This window comes from Athene noctua, chromosome 21 (assembly GCF_965140245.1).
Source record: "Athene noctua chromosome 21, bAthNoc1.hap1.1, whole genome shotgun sequence".
In the NCBI taxonomy this organism is placed as follows: domain Eukaryota; kingdom Metazoa; phylum Chordata; class Aves; order Strigiformes; family Strigidae; genus Athene; species Athene noctua.
Window position 1 is genome coordinate 8,548,045 of NC_134057.1, and position 25,840 is coordinate 8,573,884.

Consider the following 25,840-nt stretch of genomic DNA (forward strand, 5'->3'; position numbering starts at 1 on the left):
GTCCCTCCCCCCTTTCCTGCAGCCCCTTTCAGCCCTGGGGGGCCGCTCTAAGGTCTCCCCGCAGCCTTCTCTTCTCCAGCTGAACCCCCCAACTCTCTCAGCCTGTCCTCACAGGGGTGCTCCAGCCCCTGAGCATCTTTGTGGCCTCCTCTGGACCCACTTGAGCAGGTCCATGTCCTCCTTATGTTGTGGACCCCAGAGCTGGACACTGGACTCCAGGGGGGTCTCACAGGAGCAGAGTAGAGGGGGAGAATCCCCCCCCTCGCCCTGCTGCCCACCCTGCTCTGGGTGCAGCCCAGCACACCGTTGCCTTTCTGGGCTGTGAGCACACATTGCTGGCTCACAGTCAGTTTTCCATCCACTACTACCCCCAAGTCCTTCTCCTTGGGGCTGCCCCCCATCCACTGCTCACCCAGCCTGGGTTTGTGCTGGGGATTGCCCCGACCCATGGGCAGGACCTTGCCCTTGGCCTTGTTGAACTCCATGAGGTTTGCAGGTCCCCCCTCTCCAGCCTGTCCAGGTCCCTCTGGATGGCCCATCCCTGCCCTCGGCGTGTGACCCCACCACACAGCTCGGTGTCAGTCCCACTCAATCCCACTGTCCCTGTCACCAACAAAGCTGTTAAACAGCGGCGGTCCCCACACTGACAGCTGAGGAACGCCGGTACTACAAAGAGGTGTCAGGACAGATTTTTCTGTAAATGTTACAAGTTCTCTTAAGGTAAACTGCTATGACAGAGCTCATGTGATGCCTCTAACCGGACCTGCAGAACTGACTATTACCAGATTTATGTCTGTGTTGCAAAACTTGCCCCAGTAGTCCTCTTAGTACCTGAAGGCTCTTCAGATAATTTCCACTGACCCTTCAGATTCTGTATGTGTCACATGAGCTACATGGGCTTTTCCAGCCAAAGACCCTCTTGAACAAGGTATTCAGGTGTGTAAATTGGAAGAGGTTCTTTGCTTCTGACAGAAGTTATAGATAGATATAACTTCTGATAGAAGTTCCCTGCTATGGAAACCTATGCTTTGGCGCTTATAAACAGATAAAGGTTTGTAATTCCTGAAAGAATCTGGAACAACATGTCAAAAAATTTAAAACTCTAGTAGATAGCTTTAAAACTAGCCATTCAAATTCACTCAAGCCTACAAAAGTGTAAACTCTAATTATGTGGGGGATTTGTAATACTTGTGTGTTTCTGCGTATATTTTTGCTACCTCAGAAATGGCTAGACTGGTTATCATCAGATGATCTTCCAATTTAATGATGTTCAAAAATCCAAGGCAGAATTATTTTGGTTTTGAATGAGAGATGCATTCAAAAGCAGGTATGAAGTGGAAAGGCAAAAAGAGATCAAGAAACTTCTGAATTCACTGTACTGAAAGTTCTTAATAGGTTGTTTAGCTGCAGAAGAGGTTATGTAGCTTGTCTGTTGTTTCTATAGCTTGTTACTACAGTATTTTTAGGGAATATTTATGTGTGTTATGCATCCACTGACATGCAGTTGGTTCCACTTTATTACCAGTAACTTCCACTTCACCACATCTGATTGAAGCATATTTACATAATATTTCTGTAGTGAGCTTGTTTTGAGTGAATAACTTCTCTCCCTAAAATTAGCAATATGATTTGATTTAGGTTTATACTTTTTTTTTTTCCCCCATCTGAAATTATAGACAAATAAATACAGTTAAAAAAAATTTTGAGGAGGGTTGGTGAATTTTTTTCCTATCATTTCTGGATCCTGATTCCAAAATCAGATGCACACAGAGAACAGGAGGTGGACTAACTGACAGAATTCATGCAGTGATCTGAAGAATGTGACTTTAGCGTGGAAATGGCTTAGAATTTGAGCCTGAGATGTGCTGAAATTACTCCATGCTCATTGGGTAGACAGTTTCTGAGAGAAAAATAGCAGGGAGGAGATCAATGGCATCTCATCTAGTTGACATATAAGAGAGTTATCGTCTTCAGGTGAATACAGACATAAGAAGAAATCCTTGAAGAACATCTAGCCCTTCTCTAGCTCTTTGTGACTGTGGTAGCAGTTATGAAAGCCAATGATTTGTTTTTCACTTTTAAGTGTATGATAGGAAAACTTTAGAGAGTGAGAGATGAGTCATTACAGGCCCAGGAGTTTCTTCCCAGAGTTTGAAATAAACTTCTAGAAGTTGAGGCTGCCAGCCTGGAGAATTAATCTCGTATTTTAGTTGCTCAAATCTTTTGCCTTCAACTCTTATCAGATCCTTTTCATTGATTATACATGTGAGTTGACCACAAAGGGCCTGATTCTTTGCCTGATTGCACGCTTCTAACGAAGTACAGTGATTCACTGGTGAAACCAGAGATTTTACTGGGTTTAGGATCTTGAACAGAGTATGTTCCAATTTACCCTGTCATTCAAGTTTGTCTTTTCATACAGGGCAATCTGGTAGCTGAAAATTCAGCATTAAAGCAATCTTATTTTCCCATTAACAGAAAATAATTCTTTTGACTTGTTGTTCATGCATACTTAGAAAGATTGCGTGTGTTGTGTGGATGTATGTTGACTTTGTAGTCCTGGCAAATTAGATCTTGCTTTTGGTGTTACTAATTTAACACATTCATACAAGTAATGGTTTTTGTAATTTCTTCGGGTGAAGCTGACACATCAAGCTTGTGTTTCAAAATCTCTTCTGTGCAAAGTGGCAAAGAGTATTGAAGTAACGTAGATCCTCGTCTCTGAGGATCTGAACATTTTCCCCGTGGGACAGGTTTGATCTGTTCAGCTGTTTTCAGTTGGGTTGTCAGATTTCAATTTTGCTAAAATTGCAGTTAAATTGTTTTATATTTGTTGAATATCTGTGGTGACAAGTAAATTATATGGAGATGACAGCTTTAGGGACATTTTCAACCTGGATGTTATGTTCAACATGTTACACGTGGATGTTAGGCAAGGGTTTCCCATCTAACTTTGGAGTGACTTTAGTGCCCTGGAAATCACAACCCCTTTTGCTCTTTGTAGGAAATCAAAAGATTAACAGTTACTTTTCATTTCTATCTTGCACTTGAACTTTCCTAGGAAGCAGTCATTCAAGCATTTAAAGACACCCGGGGCTGGATTAGTTGCATCATAAATCACAGGATTGACTAGATTTATCGTCTGCTGAAGAAGACTGCATGCTTAAAGTCAAAGCAACTTACACAGTAAGAAAGCTGCATCATAGCTTCGCAGGAGATGTTTGTCATTGCAAACAAACACCTCACTCTAGACCCCTTGATGCTGTTAAAGGTGGGGCTAAACACCTCTTGTACTGGAAGCTCTGAAATATTCTTGTACATACCAGCATTAACATCTCAGGTTCTTGGTCCTTTTCCACCATCTTCCACTCCAATACAGTGGTTCATTTTCAGTGGTGAGTGCAGTTTCATCATTTTCCAAGACAGACTCTTAACAGGTAGAGTGGTGCAAATGAGCTTGAAAATGGTCTGTATTAAACCTGCACATCAGTGGTGGCTTACCTTGTCTTGTGATCTCACAAGGGAAGAGACTTATTTGTTTGCTTGAAGGCTTTTCTGGCTTGGTCAAGGATTTCTAGAAAGGAGGAGCTGAATCTTAAATGCATGTTTCACTTTGTTTTGAACTGTGTGAATTTCAGGAAATATTTTCTCCATAAGCATGTTAAGATTGACTGCTGTACAGGGACAGAGCCTTAGTGCAAATATAGTTGGTTATAGACTCATGTGCAGAAATATGAGGTGTTTTATTCTCTTCGGGTGCGACCAAGAAGAGGGGTTTCATGCAACCTGAAATCAGTGTAGTTTTAACTTGTGGAAAACATACTGTGGCTACATAGTTGGAATAGGGCCAGTTATGGGGACTTACCAAATAGTTTAATATTTTTGGCAACTTTATCATGCACAATACAATAATATGAATAAAGAAAGTTGAAAATTAAATTCCATGATAGGGCAAACAATTAGTTTTGTTTGGAATTTGACTAATAATTAAATCATTTCTCATTCTGCAATCATATTTAAAATAGCTGGCCCTCCCTAGCTGAAAGAGGCTTCCTTTGAATTGTCAGGCAGTAAGAACGGAGCTTTTCCTGTTGCCCTGTGGTTGTGTTTAGAGCTGTGATCCCAAAAGCATCTCTCTGAAGAATAATTAGCAGCAGAACTGCAGATAGTAGTTGGCCCCAGGCTGTCACATTCTTATCACAAGAGAACACGTATGGTGGTATGGTATGTAAAGCACGAGTACAGCTGTAGTTGTTTGCACAAAGATCATCTTATCCCATGCAACCAGTCCCCTTTCTAATAAAGGAGATACAGGTGAAATTTTTTAATATAGATTTAGTTATGAGGTAGTAGGGAGATACAACGGAAACAGCTGCTCGGAGGATGGATAAAGAGTCTTCCCCCAAAAATTATATGCTTGATTTATTTCACATGGTTCAGACATTGCTGTTAACTGGCCAATATAGTTTATTGGAAAGAAAATTTCATCCCTTACCGAATGAGTGTAATGTATTTGCTTGGAGGAAAATTCTAAATTAACACAGGAGCAAAATCTAAGAAATTGCAAGGACCTCGAATTTCTGATGTAGTGCTTAGTGCCCATCAGAGTTGAGCCTTACTGCAAAAAACAAAATGTCATCGGTTGCAGTAAGCCCACCCTTATCAAAACACAAAAAATATGTTACTGTCCGTTTCCTCAGATCATCTCATGCTGCTGCAAGACTAGTTTTGTCAAGCACATTTCCAAATGGAAGTAACGTAAGTTCATCCCTTAAAATGAGGTCATTGCCTCCCCCCACAACAAATGTTAGGCATGGTTAGCATCTTTTTATTGGGACTCAAGCCAGAATGCATCCTGCTCCGGCACAATGGGAACCTGCTGGGGGTTTCCCTTCACAACAGCTACTGTTAAAGATGGAGTGAAAAACAAAACCCTGCACCAAACGTGAAAAAAAGACTGGATTTTTAATCTGAAAAAGAAGCCACTGTAAGCAGAACACAAAGGAGAGCGAGAGATGAGCATAATAAAAATACCATCAGTATGGGACGGGTGGCTTGTGCACATTGAAAATAATGGCTTTGCACTTTTGAGGGTTCACTAAATAATACATATTCTCTGATTCCTGAGAGGACCCTCTCTAGTCCCATGGAAAAGCCAGGCCAGACCCCAGGTTAACAGTCATTGCAAATTTCGTAACAGTTTTTGTCTTCATCATGATAATTAATCTCTTACTTCACTGGGAGCACTTGGAGAAAAAGATGGTAAATATATATATTTGCTAGCGTGAGTCAGCATCAGCATTTTCTGGTTTAAAATGGAGGCTTAAGATAATATCCACGTGACTTAGGAGTTAGTCTTTCCTGTAACAGAAATGTTTTTAACTCGTGTAGCTTTTCCTCAGAATGGGGAAAGAGTTCTCGGGTCTTACCCCTGCACGTCACATCCATCGTGTGGCAGGACTGGAGGACCTTTACGGTGAAGAAGTGTTGGGAAACGGAGTACTGCTGCCAGCATGGCTTATTCAGCCTCAGCCCTTTCCAGAGATGTCCCTGGGATGAAGGCTGCTGAAATGAGCTCCAGCCTGGAAAACCTGTTGTGGGCTGCAGGCAGCCCACCATCTGCAAGCTCATCAGCCTGCTGTACATTAGAGAATTGAATTTTTATAGCATAGTACATTAAAGTGAAATACACAAATTTAAAAGACATACACATTGCATAAAAACTGCATTCATTAGCCAATCATCTGCATTTACACATTTCTTAAAACTAGAAATAGTCTCTTTTTCTTCCAAGTAATTACAGGGGGAGAGGGGAGAAGTCATACCATCTGTGAAGAAAAAGCTTGATGTTATGCACACATCAGTACTGGTACTCTTGCAAATCCACTGTTTATTAAACATTGTCTGAATAGCCACTGCAGAACTAAATGTTGTGCACAGGATCTGAGGTCTGTTTCTCCAAGAATTAAAACACTCGTAAGAATCTTGATTTTTAATTTGAATCCGAATATAGAGATTGAAAAGGTAGCATCCCCAGGGAACCCAAGAGGGAGTGGGGAAAGGCTTTGGGGACACAGCCTGACACAGGAGTCCTGTGCAAACACACAGCAAGGGCTGCAATCTTTGCGGCTGACTCCAAGAACATCTAAGATTCAGGGTGCTTTGATGTATGTCCCATGCCTGTTGTTCTCTTGATATTTTTCAAGACACTAAAGAATCAAAAGCCAGTTTTTATCTTCATTTCATGGTGGGATTGATTACCAAAAAAAAAAAAAAAAAAAGAAACAAAGGAATCTAAATAGACTGCTAGCATACAGAATGCCTCTCTCAGGAATACTGAAGTTTAAGTAATGTCTTGTAGACATGCTGACTGTGTGGGGTTTGTCTTTTGGATGCTGACTAGCATGGAAGGTGGGAGTGGGTGTATCGGGAATAGTTCCCCACAGAGGGAGCACCTACCTGCATGGGTGTCCTGAGTGAATGTTGGAAACCTATAATCTGTTTTTCCCCTACTGTGTTTTTTAATGCATTTAATATAACAGGTCCTTGATCAGTCTCTGACATGGGCTTCCAGGCATGATGGCAGTCCAGATAAATAATTAACATTATGGTGACGCTTGTTTGATCTTTTAAATCCTTCAGTGATTTGAGCCCAGGCTCTGGTGCTGCTCCTGTCCATGGGGTACAGAGGGAATTACAGGCTCTATCAGGGACTGCAAGAGGCTTTGTTTTCAACAGAACAGTGCCAATTGGAAATGACATTGTTCTACTCTATTGTGGTATTAAAAAAAAAAACAAACAAACAAAAAACCATCAAAAAAACCCAACACTGAATTCAGGCTTAAAATAGAAATGTAAAATTGTGAAAATTTTGGGTTCAGAAATGTGAAAATTTTTGGTTTGATGTTTTTGATCAACTTTTACTGACCCCTACGCTTAGCTTTTGTAAAACTTGGATAGCGTTTGTTGGTTCTTCTGGGTTTTGCAAGTGGAATATCTTAAAAACAAGGGTATTCAAGGCATTTTGCAAAGTACAGAAAGCTTGCAAGACTATTCTCTATCTGAGCAGTTTTGAAGTAATGCCTCGGTTGGAGGGAAAGTGGAAGGTGGCAATGCTACTTTTAGAGAGGCTGGGATTGCTTTTGGTTTCCAAAGATGTTGGCTCTCCTTTCTCTCTAATGTTACTGCTTGTTTCTGCTTATGGCAGAGACTGTAATGAATGGAGAGAATCCCAGAAACCCTGTTGAACTTTTTGCACAATTGAACAACCTCAGCCTGTTATCCCTCTGTGCAAATCTCAAAATTTCTGTGCATGGTGGCCCAGAAAGGGTGAGTTAACCAGCCTGAGGTGAGTTAACCCAGCCTGAGGGCTTGGGAGCTTTAGCTAAGGTCAGGAAAAAAAGGTTTTCCCCTTCTCAATGCGTAGGGCTGTGTTACACCCTGGCTGCTAAGGCTGCTCATGCGGTTTCACACACTACCAGCTCAGCTCACGTCGCATTCATGTAACTGGAAACCAGTAAGGTGGACACTGGAAGTGCCAGCGCAGATCAGCTGAAGTGTGGGAGAGTTTGTGTTACCCCAGCGTGCTGTTAAATGGCAGCTTCTCGGGGTGCTTCCAAGTTGTTGCCACGGTGCCTGCGCATGTCAGCGCTGCTTTTTCTGTCGGGTGCCCCTGGTGCTGGGAGCCAGTCCCTGTCAGAGCAGTGACAGGCTGGCGGGGGAGCGTGGCACCCTGCCCAGCACCCCACCAGCACCGCTGCTCGGGCGGTGGCCTGGCTGCTGGTGTCAGGGATGTTTCTGGACAGTTTGAGGAAAAGGAGTGAGTTTTGAGTGGTGACTGCCAAAGGAGGACATGCTGTTTGTTTGAGGGATTTCAGGAATAGATTTGTGCATCACTTAGCAGCACCTGAGCTGGTTTGATTGGAAACGTTTTTATATGTCCATAGGCTGGAAGTGTGACCTAACCTTTGCCCTTCCTCTTGTTAGCGAGCAAGTGCTTCCAAGAGAAGTCCTTAAAAGACATAGGCATTGCTCTCCTGCTGCAGTGAAACAGCAGTTAGCTATTAATGTGACTATCAGCTATTTATCACTCCTTCCGCCTCCTCCCTGCCTCCATTTTGTCTGAGCAAATAGAAAGGTTTAAATGTTTCGGAGTATGAGCAGTGTTTCTTGTCTGGCGTGCATTAATGTGGCTGGCGGGAACTGATTTTCCATAGCAAGCTTCTCTGGTGCATCCCTTCCCCACCCAGAAGCAGCTGTAAACAGCTGATGTTAATTATCGTCCACCTGCTGACTGTGCCAAACAGACATGCCATCACACTGGGACAAAAAAGGCTCCCGGTCTATTAAGTCCTCCCTCATACCTTTAGTAATGCTGATAAAATGCTGACCTGTTTTTTACCCCAGTGGCTGCTGTTGCTAAGCACTGAAAATATGACCTGTCTCCTGTAATAATCTGCATTGCACAGCTCAGATGATCTTCCAACTGAAAGTGTTTTACCGTGCCTCTCGAGGCAGCTATTCTTCCCCATAGTCTTTGCAGTTCTGACCATGTAGTTTGTAGCAGCCCTTTGGTTTTGATAAACCCTAACTGAACGTTGGTATTTGGGGGCTGTTTTGTTGGGAGCACATCAAGGAAGTTGTTTTGTAATGATGAGCCTGGCGTGCTTAGAAAATAATGATTAAGAGCAAGGAAGGTTGTAAGCTAGTAACTTTACCATAACAAAGTGGAATTCCATGGGTGCAAAACTCGTGAGAATATGAAGAGTCCGTAAGTAATGGTTCTCTCCTTGTAAGAGAGAGCTTGTTGTATTGAAAGTACTAGTAAAATAGTCTTGCAGCCTGTAGTGGTACAAAGAAGAAAGCAGACTTCATGCCTTCTTACCATTTTGCTGCCATTATGCCCAAGATTGCCTCATCCTGCACATGAAGGTGACTTCAGATGGGCTTGAAGCAATTCTTGAACAGAACATTCAGTTTGCAGCCACTGCATTGATGAGAGAGGAGAAAAGTCTATAGCAAATCCAGAAAACGGGGGTGGGTGGGGTGTGGAATATTATTTGAGCACTGGGTAAGTAACTGAACTTTGGTGCCAGGGTGTTTTGTATTCCTTTCAGCACTTACTGAATTTTTTTCTCTGTAGGAAATTGTTTCACTCTTTCAGAACCCTAAAGTATCATAAAGCACTTAAAGTTGTACTGATGTGAGCCTGTGATGAAATGATATTAAGGGAAAAAAAATAAAAGATAAATCCTGTTATACCAATGGAGAAGAGAGCACCAAAAAAAATGTGTTGACTGCCCAAGATGCCAGGGAAAGCCTTGGTGCAGATAAAATCAAAGATTATACAATTTTTTCCTCTTGAAATCTAACCCAGTACATTGCACTTGCTCCAAGGCAGGATCAGCATTATCTCTAAACCATCCTTGGTGGATATTTGCATAACTTGTTGTTAAAACCCTCCAGGGAAGGGAATTACTTCCAGTGATTCTTTCATGACTTAAGCATCTTTTCTGCCATCCTCACATTCAAGCTGAAGTCATCATAAAGCAAATTTCCACAGCTATCTTTAAAGCAAACTCTGAAAAAAAGTAAAATTCTGTTTAGGTAACAGCACTGTACCTAGGGATTTCTGGCTACTACACTGAATGTGGACAGATATTGTAAAAAAAATCAGGAAGGATGGAAAATGAAACAAAATTTAATCAGACATCAGATTTTAAAAAGCCTTAATTTGTAGAATCATGGGTTTTTTCATTCAGGTAGTCCAGTCCTTCAACATCAAGTATTTTGGATTTTTAAAAATCTTGTCATGCGAGATTTCACAGTACTGCTCCAGTCTGTTCAGCTTGGACATTAAAGGTGGTGTGGCACTTTTGGAAAGAGCAGAGTTGTTTCCATGGAGTCCTATCCTGAGCCTCACCGCGTTTGTCTTCCATGCTGGGCACCAGATGTGTCCCTGGCTACTAGCCTTGCATGTTAGACAGTGCTGCATAATTCACATTTATATATGAAGTCAAATCTTGTGCTGCCTAGCCAGGCAGACAGCCTGTTTACACCAGAGGCTGCATAAACAAGGAGGGTGGGATTTGACCCATATTTGGGCAAGTTTGGGATCCTTTCATTTCTAGTTAAACGTATGTACCAATATATTGTATCACTAGTCACCTCTTTGCCTAGGGAAGGTATTTTTATAGTGTGCTGTAATTTCTAATGGGACTTTTCCTTTTTTTCTTGTAGTCTGACACAAATGCAAGTTACCTGAGAGCTGCTCGAGCTGGCAACTTGGAAAAGGCTCTTGACTACTTAAAAAGTGGAGTGGACATCAACATTTCAAATCAGGTTGAAGACTATTTTGATCAAATTTGCTGGATAAATACATTTCTCACTATTTCTCAAATCTCTTTATATTTGCACTTCATGTCAATGATAACTTAAGGTTGTTTTGATGAGCCTTGTTTACATATTTTATTCAATTAAGCCTTTATTTTGCCCCTTGCCAAGACACCATTTCAGTTCCAGTTGGAGAATGTTGTGCTATTTAACGTTATCTTTCATTCCATTTGTATGACATCAGATCATGGGACAGCACACAGAACTTGAGACCCCAGAGCTAGTATATCCTGATTCAATTCATTCTCTTTCCTTATGATCTAGCTCTTGTAAAGTTTACATACGTGTAGTTTTTGGAAGCAGTCTTCTCACTAGGTTATTTGTCTCCTGATGTGTTTGCTATGCAGAAAACCTTTGCCAATCTTTCCTATTGCTTTTCCTTTTTTTCCTTCCTTTTTAAAATCAGAATGGGTTGAATGCTCTCCATCTCGCTTCCAAAGAAGGGCACGTAGAAGTTGTCTCTGAACTGATACAGCGAGGTGCTAGTGTGGATGCAGCGACAAAGGTCAGTCAGGCCTATCTAATTGTTCTCTTGTTCACACTGACGACATGGGCACAGGGTGTCGGGCAACTGATTCCAGACACTACTGCAGCAGTCATTGCCCATCTTCCACTGGTGGAGTTGTCTCAATAATGGTTTAATAGAAACCTTTTAGACTATAGCAAATGTCACAGGTTACTAGGGGTGAGATTCACTGAACAGATTGTAGATTCCTCTCTTGGTTTCTGTCCATGTCTTTTAGAATAACATTACCCATTAGAAGTATTTGCTAAGTGTATTGTATTGCAAGAAATACTATATTTTGAAGTAGAATACATTCTTGGTAGCATTGTCATGTATTCAAGCTCAGGTTTTGTACTCTTTCCGAATAACCACCTTCTCTCATTTCAGAAAGGAAACACAGCATTGCACATAGCATCCCTCGCTGGACAAGCAGAAGTAGTCAAAGTATTGGTTACAAATCGGGCCAATGTCAATGCACAGTCTCAGGTAAAGTAATATTTCTCCATTTGGTACTATCTAAAACTTTGCTGACGTTAAAATAATTCTCTGTTTATAAACTATAATATTAGAAGTATGTTTGCTAGGTCTCATTGTGTTAATACTGCCTCTTGAAAATATGGTTTGGTACAGACAGTAAGATGAATGTAAACATAAAAACCAAAAACAAAACATAATTTTTTGGCTGTTCCACACAGGTAGGTAACTGACAACAGGTGCAAGGACAAAGTTTAAACACATAGCTGCAACTTTATTACTGAAGCAGGCATTTTAGTGAGTGTCATGTTGAGTTCATTCCCACCTTGTAACTCAACATACAATTGAAACTTTAAAATGTTTCCAGCTCTCCCCCCTTCTGCTCTACCCCTCACCAGCTGGTCAGAGTGTACCAAGAGGCATCATGGACATAGTGAGTCTTGTTCTTGCCCATAGGTGAAGTCCCAGATTGTGTTCAGGTCCTTTCCCGCATGGGATGTCAACGATCAGTTGCACCGAGTTGCCCACCTCATCCAGCATAAAATATACATAAATATATAACATACATCCACCATAAAATATACAAATAACATCTCTGTTTGAACTTGTCCAGAAGCCACACAGATGTGCACCCCTGGAGATGAAGAAAGTGGAGGCACATCCAGGGGTGTTTGCGGGATACTAGAAGTGGTTGTGTAACAGGCAGCACAGCAAAGCATGTACCTTCAGCCTTAGGTCTGCCCTCCAGTGTCCTAGAAGCTGCTAATTGTTACAGTCAGAAGAAATACTGATAGAACAGGAACACGGGAGAGAATTTGTTCAAATGAAAGGGATCCTGTTTCACATAATTTGGTGTCTCAGGCTTAACTGAGCTCATCCCCTTTCCTTGTACACAGAGGTACTGCAGGCATGCAGAGCTGTTAAATTTGGTCAAATCCTTTGAATGAATATTTAGGTCAATTATAGAAAATTTGAAATAACCCAAAGGAGTGATGGTGTTAAGAGCAGAGCAGTAAAATGAAACTGAGAAAAACTCTGGCTTAAAAAAATGTAGAAACTATGGATTGTTGAAAGCCAGGTGGTTGTGGCATAGGAGGTGTCCCTGCAGTCCTGCTCCATTCCTGTTCTCCGTGCTCAGAGGCTGGCTGGCAGGCAGTGTCAGAGAAGGGATCATATTAAAAGTGTCGTGGTTTGAACCCAGAGGGCAACTGAGCACCACGCAGCTGCTCACTCCCCCCTTTCCCCCCAGCACTGAGAAGAGAAAAATAAAGCAAAAGTCCCAGGAAATCAAGATAAGGACAGGGAGGGATGATCTCATCCATTATGGCACAGGTAAAAGACAGATTCATAATGGGAAGAGAAGAAAATGTAAATTTAATGCAGACACTACCAACAACCACAACACGTAACAGAGTAGGACCGCGAGAAGCACGGCCCAGAGTTGCCATTCTTCTGTATGATAAAACTAGGGGCATGGTAGAAAATGTTTGTTAAAAAGGAAAATTTAAAAAATTACATTTTAAAGAAACAGGGTTTTTAAATTGGTTTTAAATAATATGAACAAAATGTTTAATAGAATCTGTTTGAAGAATGTTAGCTATTTGTGAACTGTATTTCATGTTTCCTTCACCTGGACAAAGAAAACAGGTGGCTCAGTTCTTCTTTCTTACTCTTATACTATTTAAATACAGCCATATTTGGCTCCAGGCACCATATAATTTGAATCTAAAGAGAGCAACAACAGCAACAAAAAGTAGTTTTAAGTAAAATCTTCTGTGACTGTTAAGAAGTAAAACAAAGCAGAAGTGTCTCCAGTGATTTTCCTGTTAAAGAAATTAAGATGGCTTTGAAAGGATCTTTTGTGCTTGTGTTTGAGAACTTGTGTATTCAACCCTGAAACTAAAAATAATCTGAGATTGTAAACATCTTATATAACTGCATTGTCCATACACCGTGGATGCCTTTGACATCTTTGTTTGAGACGTGTGTATATTGGCCGTTCCACATCAGTACGTGGCAGTTAGATCCCCCAGCTGGGATTAGTCTTTTGGGGAGGTACCTGGAGCTCCCTGTTACTAAACTGCCTCTGGTCCAGCGTTGTTCACGGTACTGAGCATCACTTGAGCTTTCCTAAAGTTTCGAATAAAGTTCTGCTGAATTTGGCATACCCACAGAGAGACTGCTCAAATATTTTCTTGCTTTTTCTTTTTGATGCTGACCCTGTTTTCTATGCGTTTGGCTTTATTTCCTCTTCCCTTGAAGGTAACAGCTCTACCCTGCCGACAAGTGCCAGAGTTAGGGATATCAGGCCTTCTTTTACCAAATATTCCTGTCCTTAAAAAAAAAAAAAAAAGTTAATTTTTACTGAGTCTGAATTTTGTACCTCTTCTAAGGGCTCTTTCTTACTATTGAACACAAAATTCTTTCCTTAGGCTTGTGGCACTGTGGAAACTTCAGCCTCTTTTTAAAGAGAGAAGAAAATCAAAGTATGGGGGGAAAGATGTTGAAAACCCTACAATAATTTAACGTAGAAGAAAAGGTTCTGCTCTGCCTCCAAATTCTAATAATACTTGGTTCTGAGAATTTTTGCCTATTAATTATTTTCTCAAACTAATAATTAGGAAGTGTTTCCTGCTTCCTTTCTAAATGCAAATGTTTGAAAGTAAAAAACATTAATCTTTAGTTCCAACTGAGTTAGTAAATAGATATAGAGTATGCTGTGAAATGGTAGGGAAAAATGCCAGACTGCTGCTCACTGTAATAATAACCTGTAATGTGACACGTCAGGTACTTTATAGCAAGTGCTTTCTGCCTTCTTTGTTTTTCATTAAGCAGAATTTTGTCTGTATGGTAAATAAGCTGTTAGGCCTTGGTGCTGCAGAGTGCATTGACACACTTTATGCTTTGACTCCGGTAGAACTTCAGCGCCTGTTTTATGCTTGTAGTGATGTTTTCCTGAATAGAGACCAAATTATCAAAATACTGGAGCAGCAGCAGACCTCGCAGCCTGTGCGAGCCTTGTAAACGTGTGGCTTCACAGCTGCTTAGTGTCTTGTTTGATGATAAAGTTCCTCTTGGATCAAACATCCAGATCATGCCATTTCCTCTCAGCTGCCCTTTCTTCTGACCTGCTGTTAGTCTCTGCTGCCAGGGAAGCCTGCGTGCTCGGCCTCGGGTCACCTGCACTCTCCTGTGTGCTCTCTGTTGGATGGATGCCCTGCAACTCTGCCCCATTGCTGGGACAGTCAGATGCCTCTCAGCTGTTTTCACCACAGCTACTACAACTCAGCCGAATATAGGTCTTGGGCTACAGTTTCCCTTCATCTCTCCAGAGCCCAGAACGTTGATGTTTTTTCTTTAATGCAAATCCAGGGGCAAACTCTTCTCAGCTCATCTGCGTTTGGCTCCATTGGTTTCTGTCAAAATCTAGGTCAGTGTCCTTTGTGACTATTCTAGCTGAATTGCTGAGCTGCCCCCCCTGTGCTTTCCACCCTGCCGAAATGTCTGCCACGTTGCAAACATGAGAGTGCTGATACTCTCAGCCAAACTCAGTCATGTGGAAGCACTTCCTGAACTTTTCTGTTATTTAAGCCGGATGAAATCTCTCTTCTGTTTTACCTGTTATTTTTTAACTAGCCCTTACCTCCTATTTTATTTTGTATTTTCTTTCTCCCCACGCTCTAGAGTAATCACCAGAAGTGGCGTATGGTAGAGCGAGAGGTCTGGGGGGGATCTTAGGAGGGAGCAGTTGAAGAGGGAAGCTGTTGCCCCCATTGCAGCTCTCACTGTGTGAAGTTTACTTAAGGGAAGTCTGAGGTTCACAGAAATCCTAATGGCATGAGATCTGGAAGAAGATAGTGAGAAGACAGCCGGGGGCCTAACAGAGCCCATTGAAACCTCACTGACCTCGTGGCCAGAACGTTTAATGGCATCATCACCCATGCTGGTACCATAAAGACAGGGATCAGGCAAAATCTAGCAGTGTAATGTAAGTCTGACGGAGTAATGCTTGGAGTACGAAGAGTAAAAACATGTATCATGACAGATCAGAGCAGAAAGGGATTGTTCTTGTTGCTGATGCTGCTTTTGTTGCTTCAGCAGTACCAAACTGCTCAGTATAGTATACACACACTTTAAGTTGTTACTATAATACGTATTTACCACTAGTTCATGATTCTGTTGGACTGAATGACATGCAGTGCTATGTGAAAGCCAAGCAATTTCCAGTGCAAATCAGCAACTTCTATAAATTCCCTTAGAGGTATCTTGATTCCAAGGCAGGTTTCATGACTTCATTTTGCTGTTTTGGTTTTGGGAGTGATGTCTAAGCTGTGAATTTCATAAATGCTTAGAACAATAGGGAAAATTACCCAGTTTAGTCGCCAAAAACTCAGCTCCTGAAAGGCTGTGGCCTGTATACAGTTAAGGCAAAGAAAAAGCATTGACAGTAAGAGGAAAGTACTTGCCAAAGAATTAAGCTCCGCAGCCTCTAATGTATTGCATTGATTGAAATCACTCACTTAAGCATAATTTGAGAAATGCTCTAATGTGGTTGGAAGCCCTGATAAACTTCTGTCTCAAACTGCTGAGAACCAACGATCCTCAGATTTCCTGATGTCTGAAATATGAAGTAGCTCATTGACCATAAGCAGGCTGTGCTCAGAAGGCAGCTCTCTGAGGAGACAAAAGGCATAAGTAGCTGGCAAAAGTGAAAGAGAAGTCAAGGCTAACAGAAAGAAGAGAAAAATTGGCAAGTATTTTGAAGAGTCATTGCTCTTGCTTTCGGTACAGACTTGTATTTGCCTGTCCCATTTTGTACTTCCATTATCGAGACTGCGTGTATCAGGAATTATAACTCATCTCTGCCAAATGGTCTGTCCAGACTGGTTTTTAGTTTGACTTCACAACAGATGTCAAAGAAAGTATTCTCGCTTATCTGTAGGAATTTTATCTGGTCAGCTAAAAGATTTCACTGTGTCCTTTTAAATATTACCCTTCTCCTATCTCCACTTAAGGGGGATCATACTATCGACTGGCATATGAGCACACAGTTTATTTGGTTTCCCCCTAATCTCCCTGGGTTTGGCAGATCTGTGGTATGAATGGAATGTTTGTGGAGTGTTTACACTCTTGTTTTCCTATTTCAGAATGGTTTCACTCCGCTGTATATGGCAGCCCAAGAAAACCACCTGGAGGTTGTTAAGTTTCTTCTTGACAATGGCGCCAGTCAGAGCCTTGCCACAGAGGTAAAAGTTCGAATTTCACACTTTATGAACAGAATAAAATGTGCTTCAGCCATGATTCTTGCCAGCTTATATCAAACTAGTCTTTTAAATACTAAATTAAACACCAATAAAAATTTCTCTCTGTGAAGTGTGCTGATGAATACTCAGTTACTGGCTTTTCAGCAATTTAAACCATCTCTTGCCATTTCTAAAATAAAAAAAAAAATTACTTTAACTAGAAACAGTTCTAAAAATAAATGTGTTTTTAGTCATAACTGGTAATCTTTCAGGTTAAGTGCTCAAACAGGGAAGCTGTGTGCATAATATAAAAGTTCTCTGTGCTTTCATCAAAAATAGTGAGTAATGGGGAGGGCAACCACAAAGCAAGAACAACCGTTTACCTACGCTTCAGAGACAGCCCTGGGTTATTGGGGAAAACCCAGGGTTACTTAGTGCTTGGAGCATTTTCTGAACTGCATTTATTGCCATGTTGATACCCTCTCTGCAGCACCTAATTATCCCATCTGGTCCTGCAGTGATAATTTCAAGCTGACAGAAAGATGAAAGGTCCATCCTTGGAGGTGTTCTGTGATCTTTCCAGAACATTTTTTAGTTCTTGTTTTAAAAAAGTAATTCTAACCTGGAAGGGAAGAAAAAATAGCAGATATATTAATAGTCATAAATGTACTGCACTGAGATAGGTTTTTAATCTGAATTTTCATTTGCCTTAATTCCAAGATTTTGCTGCCAAAAAAAAAAAAAAAAAAAAGGTATTTCAGTATGTGTCTCTGTAATATTTCTTAAATTATGATTGCCCTATCTGAATTGATTCCATGAAGGAAATAATGCCTATTTGAAAAAGTCCTGCTTTTTGCAAAATGTGAAATCCAAAATTAGTTTATTGCATCACTATACCTCATAGTATCACTATACAATGATGTATGCATGGAATCTTTTTCTTCTCTTCTGAAGCACTGTGAAAATTGAATCCCTAATGGATCAAAATCACTAAAAATTTGTTATAACTAGAAGTGTGCATCAGAAACTACTTTCTGGAATTGTTCAAAGATGTGAAAACCAACAAATACCGAAATGAAATATTTTACATCTGGATAGTTAATTGAAAAATGTCATTTTCAGAGCACTAATTTCTATTTCTTTCTAAAAGTTTGGAAACAAAGAAGACACAGAACCCCCAGAGATGTGCAGTAGATACAAATTTTTGAAAATATTCTTTCCACTGTATGATTTTCTGAAAATATAATTTTTTTAGATTGTGCATGGGTACTTGGTTCTTTTTCTTTGGTATTTGTTTTTCCCTTGGATATCGTATGTCAGTTTAGGCTGAGCTTTTTTTTCTCCAACTAGGATTGATGATAAGGTGCAATCTAATTTTATCCATGGAGAATTCCTTTGAAGCTACCAGACTACAAAGCAATGTTGCCTTTATTGCCTTACTTGTTTGTGATAGTTGCTTATGGATGATTTTTTTATTTTATCTTGGCCTAAATTTTCATACAAATTTGATTTATCTTTATCTTTATCTTTGTGAGTGCAAAAGCCTTTGTTATTAAATGATTGCCACTTAGCTAAGTATTAATTAAAAATACAACTCTTTAACAAAGGTGGTTTAGTCTAAATTTAAAAATAGAACCAACTGTGTTCTTTAAATTGTTTTTAGTTTTTTAGGCTTGGCTTTGTTTTGTTTTTTTTTCTGGAGTGGGCTTTGCCTTATGTTTTAAAGTACAATTGCTAATTATAGTACTGACATCACGGTACTCACTTGCAATTGTATTTTGTGAGTTGGCATCTTCAGCAAGCATGTGGTGGAAATGCATTCTTGTCGGTGCTAATATTCTTGGTCGCAGTTTGCTTGGCCGTGGTACAGTGATCTCTGCACGCCCTGAAATGATGGGTGACTCTCATCAGGAAACTGAGGGTATAGGGGATGGCAGCTGCTCTGGGATTGAAATGCAGTGCTCCCTCCCTTTTGTCCGCTCCCTTTTCCCTAAGGAAAGGAGAAAATTATTTCCTAGGATTATTTTATATTATTGTTACCAGCATTTTTAGCAGAAGAGAAAGCCCAATGAGAAAAGACATTGTAGATGGCTAAACTACTTTATTTGTGAAGTGGCTGAGTGTGCCACTGCCATCAGCTGTATAAATAGACCAGGAAGCCAAATCTTTGGGTCACGCAGGTGAGAGCTGTTGCAGAGTTTGTCCAGGCAAGAGCCTCCATTTCTGCGGGTACAGTGTAGCCCTCTTGTGGGGATGCTCGTGGAGTTGTTTGGCCTTCAGAACTACACAGCGTTTTTCACCCTGTGCACTCTGCCTGTAGTCTGAGCCTGCGGGGTCGTTTCGCCCCAGGAGATGCTCGTGGCCTGGGACCACTGCCCAGAGCCCTGCCCTGCTACTGGGGAATGGTAGGCTGGAGGCCAAGGGGAAGGATGTGGTTAAATGGGTTTTAAAAAAATTATGGAAAGAAACAAAAAAAAAAAAAAAAGCTTTTTAGGACCTGAGGAATTTCAGTGCCTTTTTACTCTCCAAAATTTTGAAAAAATGCTCTTTTTTAGAACGTCTCCTGTTTCTTTTCCTAAACTGAGGTGCTCTGTTTAGCAAGCCAGGAAGAGAAACTCATTATTGAAAACATTACTTCTAGTTCCCAAAGTTAAAAAATTAGCACTTGAACTCTGAACTTTTGACACAGAGTGAGGATCTGCATTCTTCTGTGTCATTGCTGCACTTTTATTTAACACTTACAGAGTTTGACCATGACAGAAGAAGTTGAAAAATGAAAGAATGTGTTTACCTACAAAACTGTAATAAAGTCTGGTAATATAAGCTTTGGGTATGTTGACTGAGAGTCAAATGTAGTAAATAAATATCCCAGGGAGTCATTTCCATTTGTGATTTATTTGAGTGAGTTATGGGTGGAACTGAATGTGTTCCTGAATTGGAATGCCATTTGAATGTTTGGGAAGGAGCAGAATCTAAACGATAACTCTTTCATTCTTTGGTTTTCTAAGAATCCATAAAAATAAAATGATAGAAACATCTCTTCTTTTCATGTGTTTGAGGAATCCACTCTAAGATCTGTTAAAAATCTTCTATTTTTCAGGTTTCTTTATTCTGCACTACTTTGGTTGGCTATTTGCTAGTCTGTAAGGAAATAAATTCTGTTTGTAAGAGGATTATCCATCACATCTGTATACATTTTCATAAATGGAAGTTGTAGTAAAATAATTGGTATATTGGGAGAATGTATTCATATTTAAATATTATTAGATTTTAAATCCACATATAAAATATATCAGAGGATAGAGCTGAAGTGCTGTTTGAATTTTTTTTCAAAACCTGTAGCTGTGGGGGGAATGGATGATAATTTGCTATGGAGACATCATTAACAATTGTTTTAATATTTCAGCTTTTCATACCTTTTTATATAATTATACACATTATTATACACTTATTTATGTACTGTTAAGTCGTGAGTAATTTCACACTTTTTGTCGCAAGTCTCAGTCATTTTTGTGTGCTTCTGTCTTATAATTTTGTGTTTAAGACTGGAGTGCCAGAAAGGTGTTTTGGGGATTTGGGACCTAGTTCACCAATAATTTACTCCAATTCCAGTGTCATTGCAGGGTACTTTTAATTTTCACTGTGTTACACTCTATGTTCGAATTTGAGCCAGTACTGTTACTAATGCTGAGATCTCTTCCCTTCCCCTTTCCGCCCCCTGGAAAGCTTGGAACATATGTTGAGAGTCCCCATTGTATGTTGCAGGATGGTTTCACGCCTTTGGCGGTAGCTTTGCAGCAAGGTCATGACCAGGTGGTTTCACTGCTGCTTGAAAATGATACGAAGGGAAAAGTGCGTCTTCCTGCCCTTCACATCGCTGCTCGCAAGGATGATACGAAGGCAGCGGCTCTGCTTCTGCAGAACGACCACAATGCTGATGTGGAGTCAAAGGTCAGTTGTAAAAAGAAGGAAGGTTTGATGTTTTTAAGCGCTGACCACGTGTTACATCCAGTGAAGATCTCCCTTAGCGTGAAGTATTTTGCTGCAGAGTTACACATAACCTTCTCCTCTAGTGTGTGAATAAGAACAACGTTTCATTTTCTTCCTTTGCCTCTTCCTCCCTCATTCCCTTTTTGTTTAAATCAGGGTTAATTTCTCCTGTAGAAACTTCACAATTGGAAAATAATAAGTGAAATATAATTAGAATTATTCTCTTGGGAATGAAAGCCACTCCTGCAGTGGTGTGCTATAGGTACTGTACAATTAAGTAATTTGATTAGTTGTTTGTGCAATTGCTACTTTAAGACCTTTGGTAAACATGTAACAATTAACATTCAAAATACTCGATCATTCAGCTTCCATTCAGTCGAGCTTCCTTTGTGTGCCGATTGTGCTGTCATCTGAGCTGCCATGCCACATAGCAATCATGAAGCTTTTTGCATCCATATCACCAGTGGTGAACTAACCGTTCATTTTTTCCCCCTCTTTGCTTCCAAATCTGTTAACCTAGATGATGGTGAATAGAACAACAGAGGTATATATAAATATATATATGCATCATCACTCCTCCATGACTTAGTGCTGCTGCATCATTTCTTCCTCCTCCTTTTTGCATCGCCTTTTATAGGATAGATACCTGCTTTAGATGAAATGAAGTAGCATGTGCTAGAGAAGACTGTAGTTTAGATACCAGGGCTTTCTGCAGCTGAAACTAGGGTTTAAAAGTAAGAGTAAGCGTTCGTGGGAACTAACTGCCATCGTAAAAGAGCTGTATTATGTAAGATGGAGTTTTCAGGGATTCTCATGGAGCATATGTTTATCAGATGTGTTGAGAGCTGCAGACAACCCTGTCATGTTGTGCATCCAGGTCTCATTTTAGGCTTCTGCATGACACTTACCTTGATGGTGTCAGCAAATAGATTGATCTGAGAGTGGTTTTATATCTGCAAAACTCCCAAAGCAAGGCAGTGGCAGCTAGCATGGCTTGCTAACAAATTAGAAATGCATCTAGTTCCCATAAGGTCTCATACTTTGCAGGACTGATGGAATTGCTGCATGTTTTAGCATTATTTTAAAAGGAAGTAAAACTACTTAAATATGAAAATAAGTTGCTGAAGTAATTTTATCAGTAAGGCATCTTCTAATTAGGGTGGTAACTCGTGGTGTCTGAACATAACCCAGTGTGATTGCCCACAGTGGGAGACTGATCTATATGGTACTAACCCTTGGAAAAAAAAAAAATCCATATTAATAATTTAAAATCGTCTTTGATGTTGTTTTCATTTGCATCTACTTTGAATTTATTAAAAACAGTTAGCAAGTATCATGAAATCACTTGTATCTGAACTTCTGCAAAGAATCTCTAAGAGATTTAACTTGCAAGACTGACATAATGCCAATAACAACTAGCTATGTCTACTTAGAAATTAATTTCTTATAAAAGACAGATCATTGCTTTAGTACTCAACTGTTTTGCTGTTGCTTTTCTGGAATAACTGAAAGTTTTATCCTACTTCTGGTCTTCTAGAATAATTATGTTAATTTTTTTCCCTCCTGCATAGCAATATGATTTTATTTAGACTCACTGAGAGTCTATAAATAAACATCAGTGAGTGAAAACTAGTACTGAATTGGAATGGTGACTTGCAGCAGACTCCTATTACTAGCTTTTTTCAGTGGTGTGATACACTAGATATAAAAAAAAAATAAGTATCTATGGGTTTTGTTTTGTTTTGTTTTTCCAGAGTGGGTTCACTCCCCTCCACATAGCTGCTCACTATGGAAATATCAATGTAGCTACATTGCTGTTAAATCGGGGTGCTGCTGTGGACTTCACTGCAAGGGTAAGTGTGAAATCTTCGTTATATTTAGCTTGCTTAATCATCACTTTGAAACACTTTTTTTACGAAGACGTGGAAGGTACATTGCTCTTGCCAGCCTGATTGCTCTTGTTCTGTTGCCATACAGTGTAAAGGGTGTTTCCCTGCGCTGCTGAACTGAACCTGAGCTGTCGTCCTCAGCTTTGAAAACTTTTGTTTTAATCAAAAAGAGATGCTGTTTTCTTAGTCCCAGTGTTGCAGAAGATAAGCTGGGATTCAGCAAGATGAATGCTTCCACCTCTAGCTTTAACATAGGGCAGGAGGGCTGTCCCTGTGGAGTTGTCCTCAATGTGTTGGGATTTCCAGTGAACATGAAGCGCAGGTCTACTGGTGAATGAAGCAGCTGTGCCTTCACTGCGTATGTGAGAGTCAGATGATACATGAAAGGAGATCTGAGAAACGAGAGGTAGAAAATGAGACTAGGCATCGAAATGGAGTCGATAATGGTTGCTGTATGGCAGAAGCCATGGTAGAGTGGGGGAACTAACCCTCCTGACCCTGTAAGCTGTGCGCCAAAGTCACAGCACAGCCCAGGGAGTGACAGAGTAGGCCCTCAGGTGTATGGAAAAGGGTCAGGAGCCAGGAGGGAAATGGGCTTTCCCACTGTCCCCTTGGTTCACTCTGGGCTGGGTGGGGTGGTGGCTTCAGCTCTGCCTTCTTGCCTGGGGAGCGGGTCCATCCTCCCCCAGGCAGCCGGACAGCTCTGCAAGCCTGGTGCCAGCAGGGCTCAGCTCGCAGCCTGGGCTGAAGTTGGACCATATCTGCCGTCAAGGGTCGGGTCTGTAGGAAGACCAAAGAGGAACATTAGTGTGAAGGAGTGTGGGTAAAGGTAGGGAGGACGTGGGAACCACAAAATGTGTAGGAGATGTGTAAAGGATAGAAAATGACGGGGGTGGTGGGGTGGTGATACATAGTTGGAAGAGCAGGAAAATAAAAGTATGGACAGGGATACAACAATACAAAGGGCAAGGAAAGAATTTGTGCCAGGCATGAGACCAGAGACAATAGAAAGGCAGAGGTAACACAAAATCTAATGAGCCAGGATGGAGAGCTAGAGAATGGTAGGGTAGAGAGGACGTGGGCAGAAAGCTGAGTAGGTGCCACAAAGGTATGCAGGGCTTTAAGAAGTGAAAATCAGGGAGAGTGATTAGGGACATACAGATAAATAAAAGAGGGACTCACATACAAAATTAGGTTACTACTGGAAAATGCTGGAGTTAGAACTTCCTAATGAAGTTCTTAAAAAATTGTTTGCTTATTAGCTTCTTCAGTAATAGCTTGGGCTGCATGAATAAGAAGGTGCCTATGGAATTTCTGCTGACACACAGCCAGGAATGGTTGTCAATACAGAAAGTGTGCAACAGAACATGGAAATGTGTTGTGAAATTCATTGTGGAAAACAGATCAAACTCTTGGCTGAAGAATACACGTATTTCTCCTGTTGCTTTCTCCAGCAATCTACCAACCAAGATAGACGAGGACCTATCTATACTAGTTGTTCACTGGGTGGTATGTGTGATAAGGTTTAAAAAACAAAAAATCCAAAAAAGCAAATATGATTTCAGGTTATTCCAAGGTATTTCTGATTAGACAAAAAAAACCCAAAGCCACAAACAAACAAAAATACCCACCAAAGTAAACCAAAGAAATCAACCCACACCAAAACAAAACAAACTGAGACTGTGAAAGAATTTGCCTCACCAAACCTTACTAAAATGAAGTCAAGGAGATGTTGTAGTGGTCCCTAGGACAATAGGGAGAGAAGCTCAAGGGAGCAAGAGGCATTCAAACTGAAATCAAATGTTGATATAAGAGTATAAATAGGTATATATAAACTGGCCATGAAAAAAAGTTGCATAGAAATTTAGATATTTAATATTAAGCCCTAATTAATATTATTTAATTAATAGTTGTGTAATAATATTACATATAACTAATCAGATTCTGGAGCAACCTTTCAATTAAAGTAGAAAAAGCAAAAAACTCAACATGTATTCCAGATTATATTTATGAGGGGATTTATGTGTCATGGATAATTCAGCAGCTCCTTTTCAGAGATTTTGATCATTACTTCTTTCATAACTTTTTATTTACTTTCATTACTTTTACAAGAGGAAAAGTGCTATACTTCTGCTTAGAGCATTTGCTACATAGCAAAAATTGTAGTATTTTTCTTTAGATAGTTTGTATATCTAAAAACTTGAATGTTTCTACAGTTAAGGAACATATTTACACGCAGCAACATGTTTATGATAAGCGTTGCAAGCCCATGAAAACAGTAAAATAATATTGTGTTTATTTAGCATAGAAATTACTATTTTACTTACAGGATTTCTCTCATGTAACACCACCCTCCCACCCCACTCCCCCCCAAAAAAATCAACCCTGAACAATTCTTTTTTAGAGATTGTCTGTGGTTAATAAGGGGAGTTGATGGAGGATGTGATAGAGCGGGAATATAAATTTTGAACAAAGACCCAGAATGTTTTCAAGACCTAGAATGTTTTCCTTAAACTGTAAGTGGGAGTGCAGGTGAAGAGTGTTGGTGCTGGCCCCTGTTCATTCAACATAGCATCATTTGGTGATTTACTGATGTAGATAAATCCCCAAAGCTAAAAGACACTGTTATGAGACATCATCCAGTACCTACTAATGCTGGTGAGAAGAGTACTGGCAGCTATTGGCTCAAGCTGATAGTTGAGTATCAAAGGTAAGGATCAACTCTCACATATCCCCCACAAATGATGTTTTCCAAATTACATTCGTCACTAAATGTGTTTCATGTTATTGGTGAGAGAGGGATTGCAGGTTAGATCCACATGAAGTTCTCACACTAAGAGTAGATTTGGGGGTTAAGTGTTTCTGGGAAGCTTCTGACTACGTGTGCTTTGCTTTCACTGATAATGTTAACCTCTTATTCCCAGATCCTTAAACTGACCAAATTAGAGCATTAAGGCATTTCGAACGGTCATCAGCTTTGACATTCGGTATTTGATAGGCTCTAATCACGGGAGCAAGGAAGACGAATGGGGTCTTGGGTCAACTCTTTCCACTCAGAAGCAAGATTAGAGATTAGCTAATTAGCTAATATTAGCAATTAGCAGCACTTAGTACCAGCAGCATTTAGTACCAGTACTACTGAATATCATCTGCTTATGCTTGTTTTAATAAAATGATAAATCTTAGGCTTCAGCAGCTGTGTTCTGGATTAGGGACACTGATGGAGAGCACATCCAAAGTAATAAGACCATCCTCCTCTCTTCGTTAAGATCTGGAAATTCCAGGTTCTCCCTTCATTAGTTGTCGTCCTGCGAGAGGCAGATGCTCAGATATCCAGGGACGTGCAG

At 40.4% G+C, this 25,840-nt stretch overlaps 1 protein-coding gene across 1 annotated transcript in view; it reads left to right on the forward strand.

The window, feature by feature from the left end:
* ANK3 (ankyrin 3) overlaps nt 1-25,840 on the forward strand; it is a 218,046-nt gene that overhangs the window by 53,078 nt on the left and 139,128 nt on the right. The window contains exons 2-7 of the mRNA XM_074924321.1: nt 10,240-10,341; nt 10,799-10,897; nt 11,285-11,383; nt 16,519-16,617; nt 20,380-20,565; nt 22,359-22,457. Coding sequence (XP_074780422.1) covers nt 10,240-10,341; nt 10,799-10,897; nt 11,285-11,383; nt 16,519-16,617; nt 20,380-20,565; nt 22,359-22,457 — 684 coding nt within the window. The remainder of the gene's footprint in view (nt 1-10,239; nt 10,342-10,798; nt 10,898-11,284; nt 11,384-16,518; nt 16,618-20,379; nt 20,566-22,358; nt 22,458-25,840) is intronic.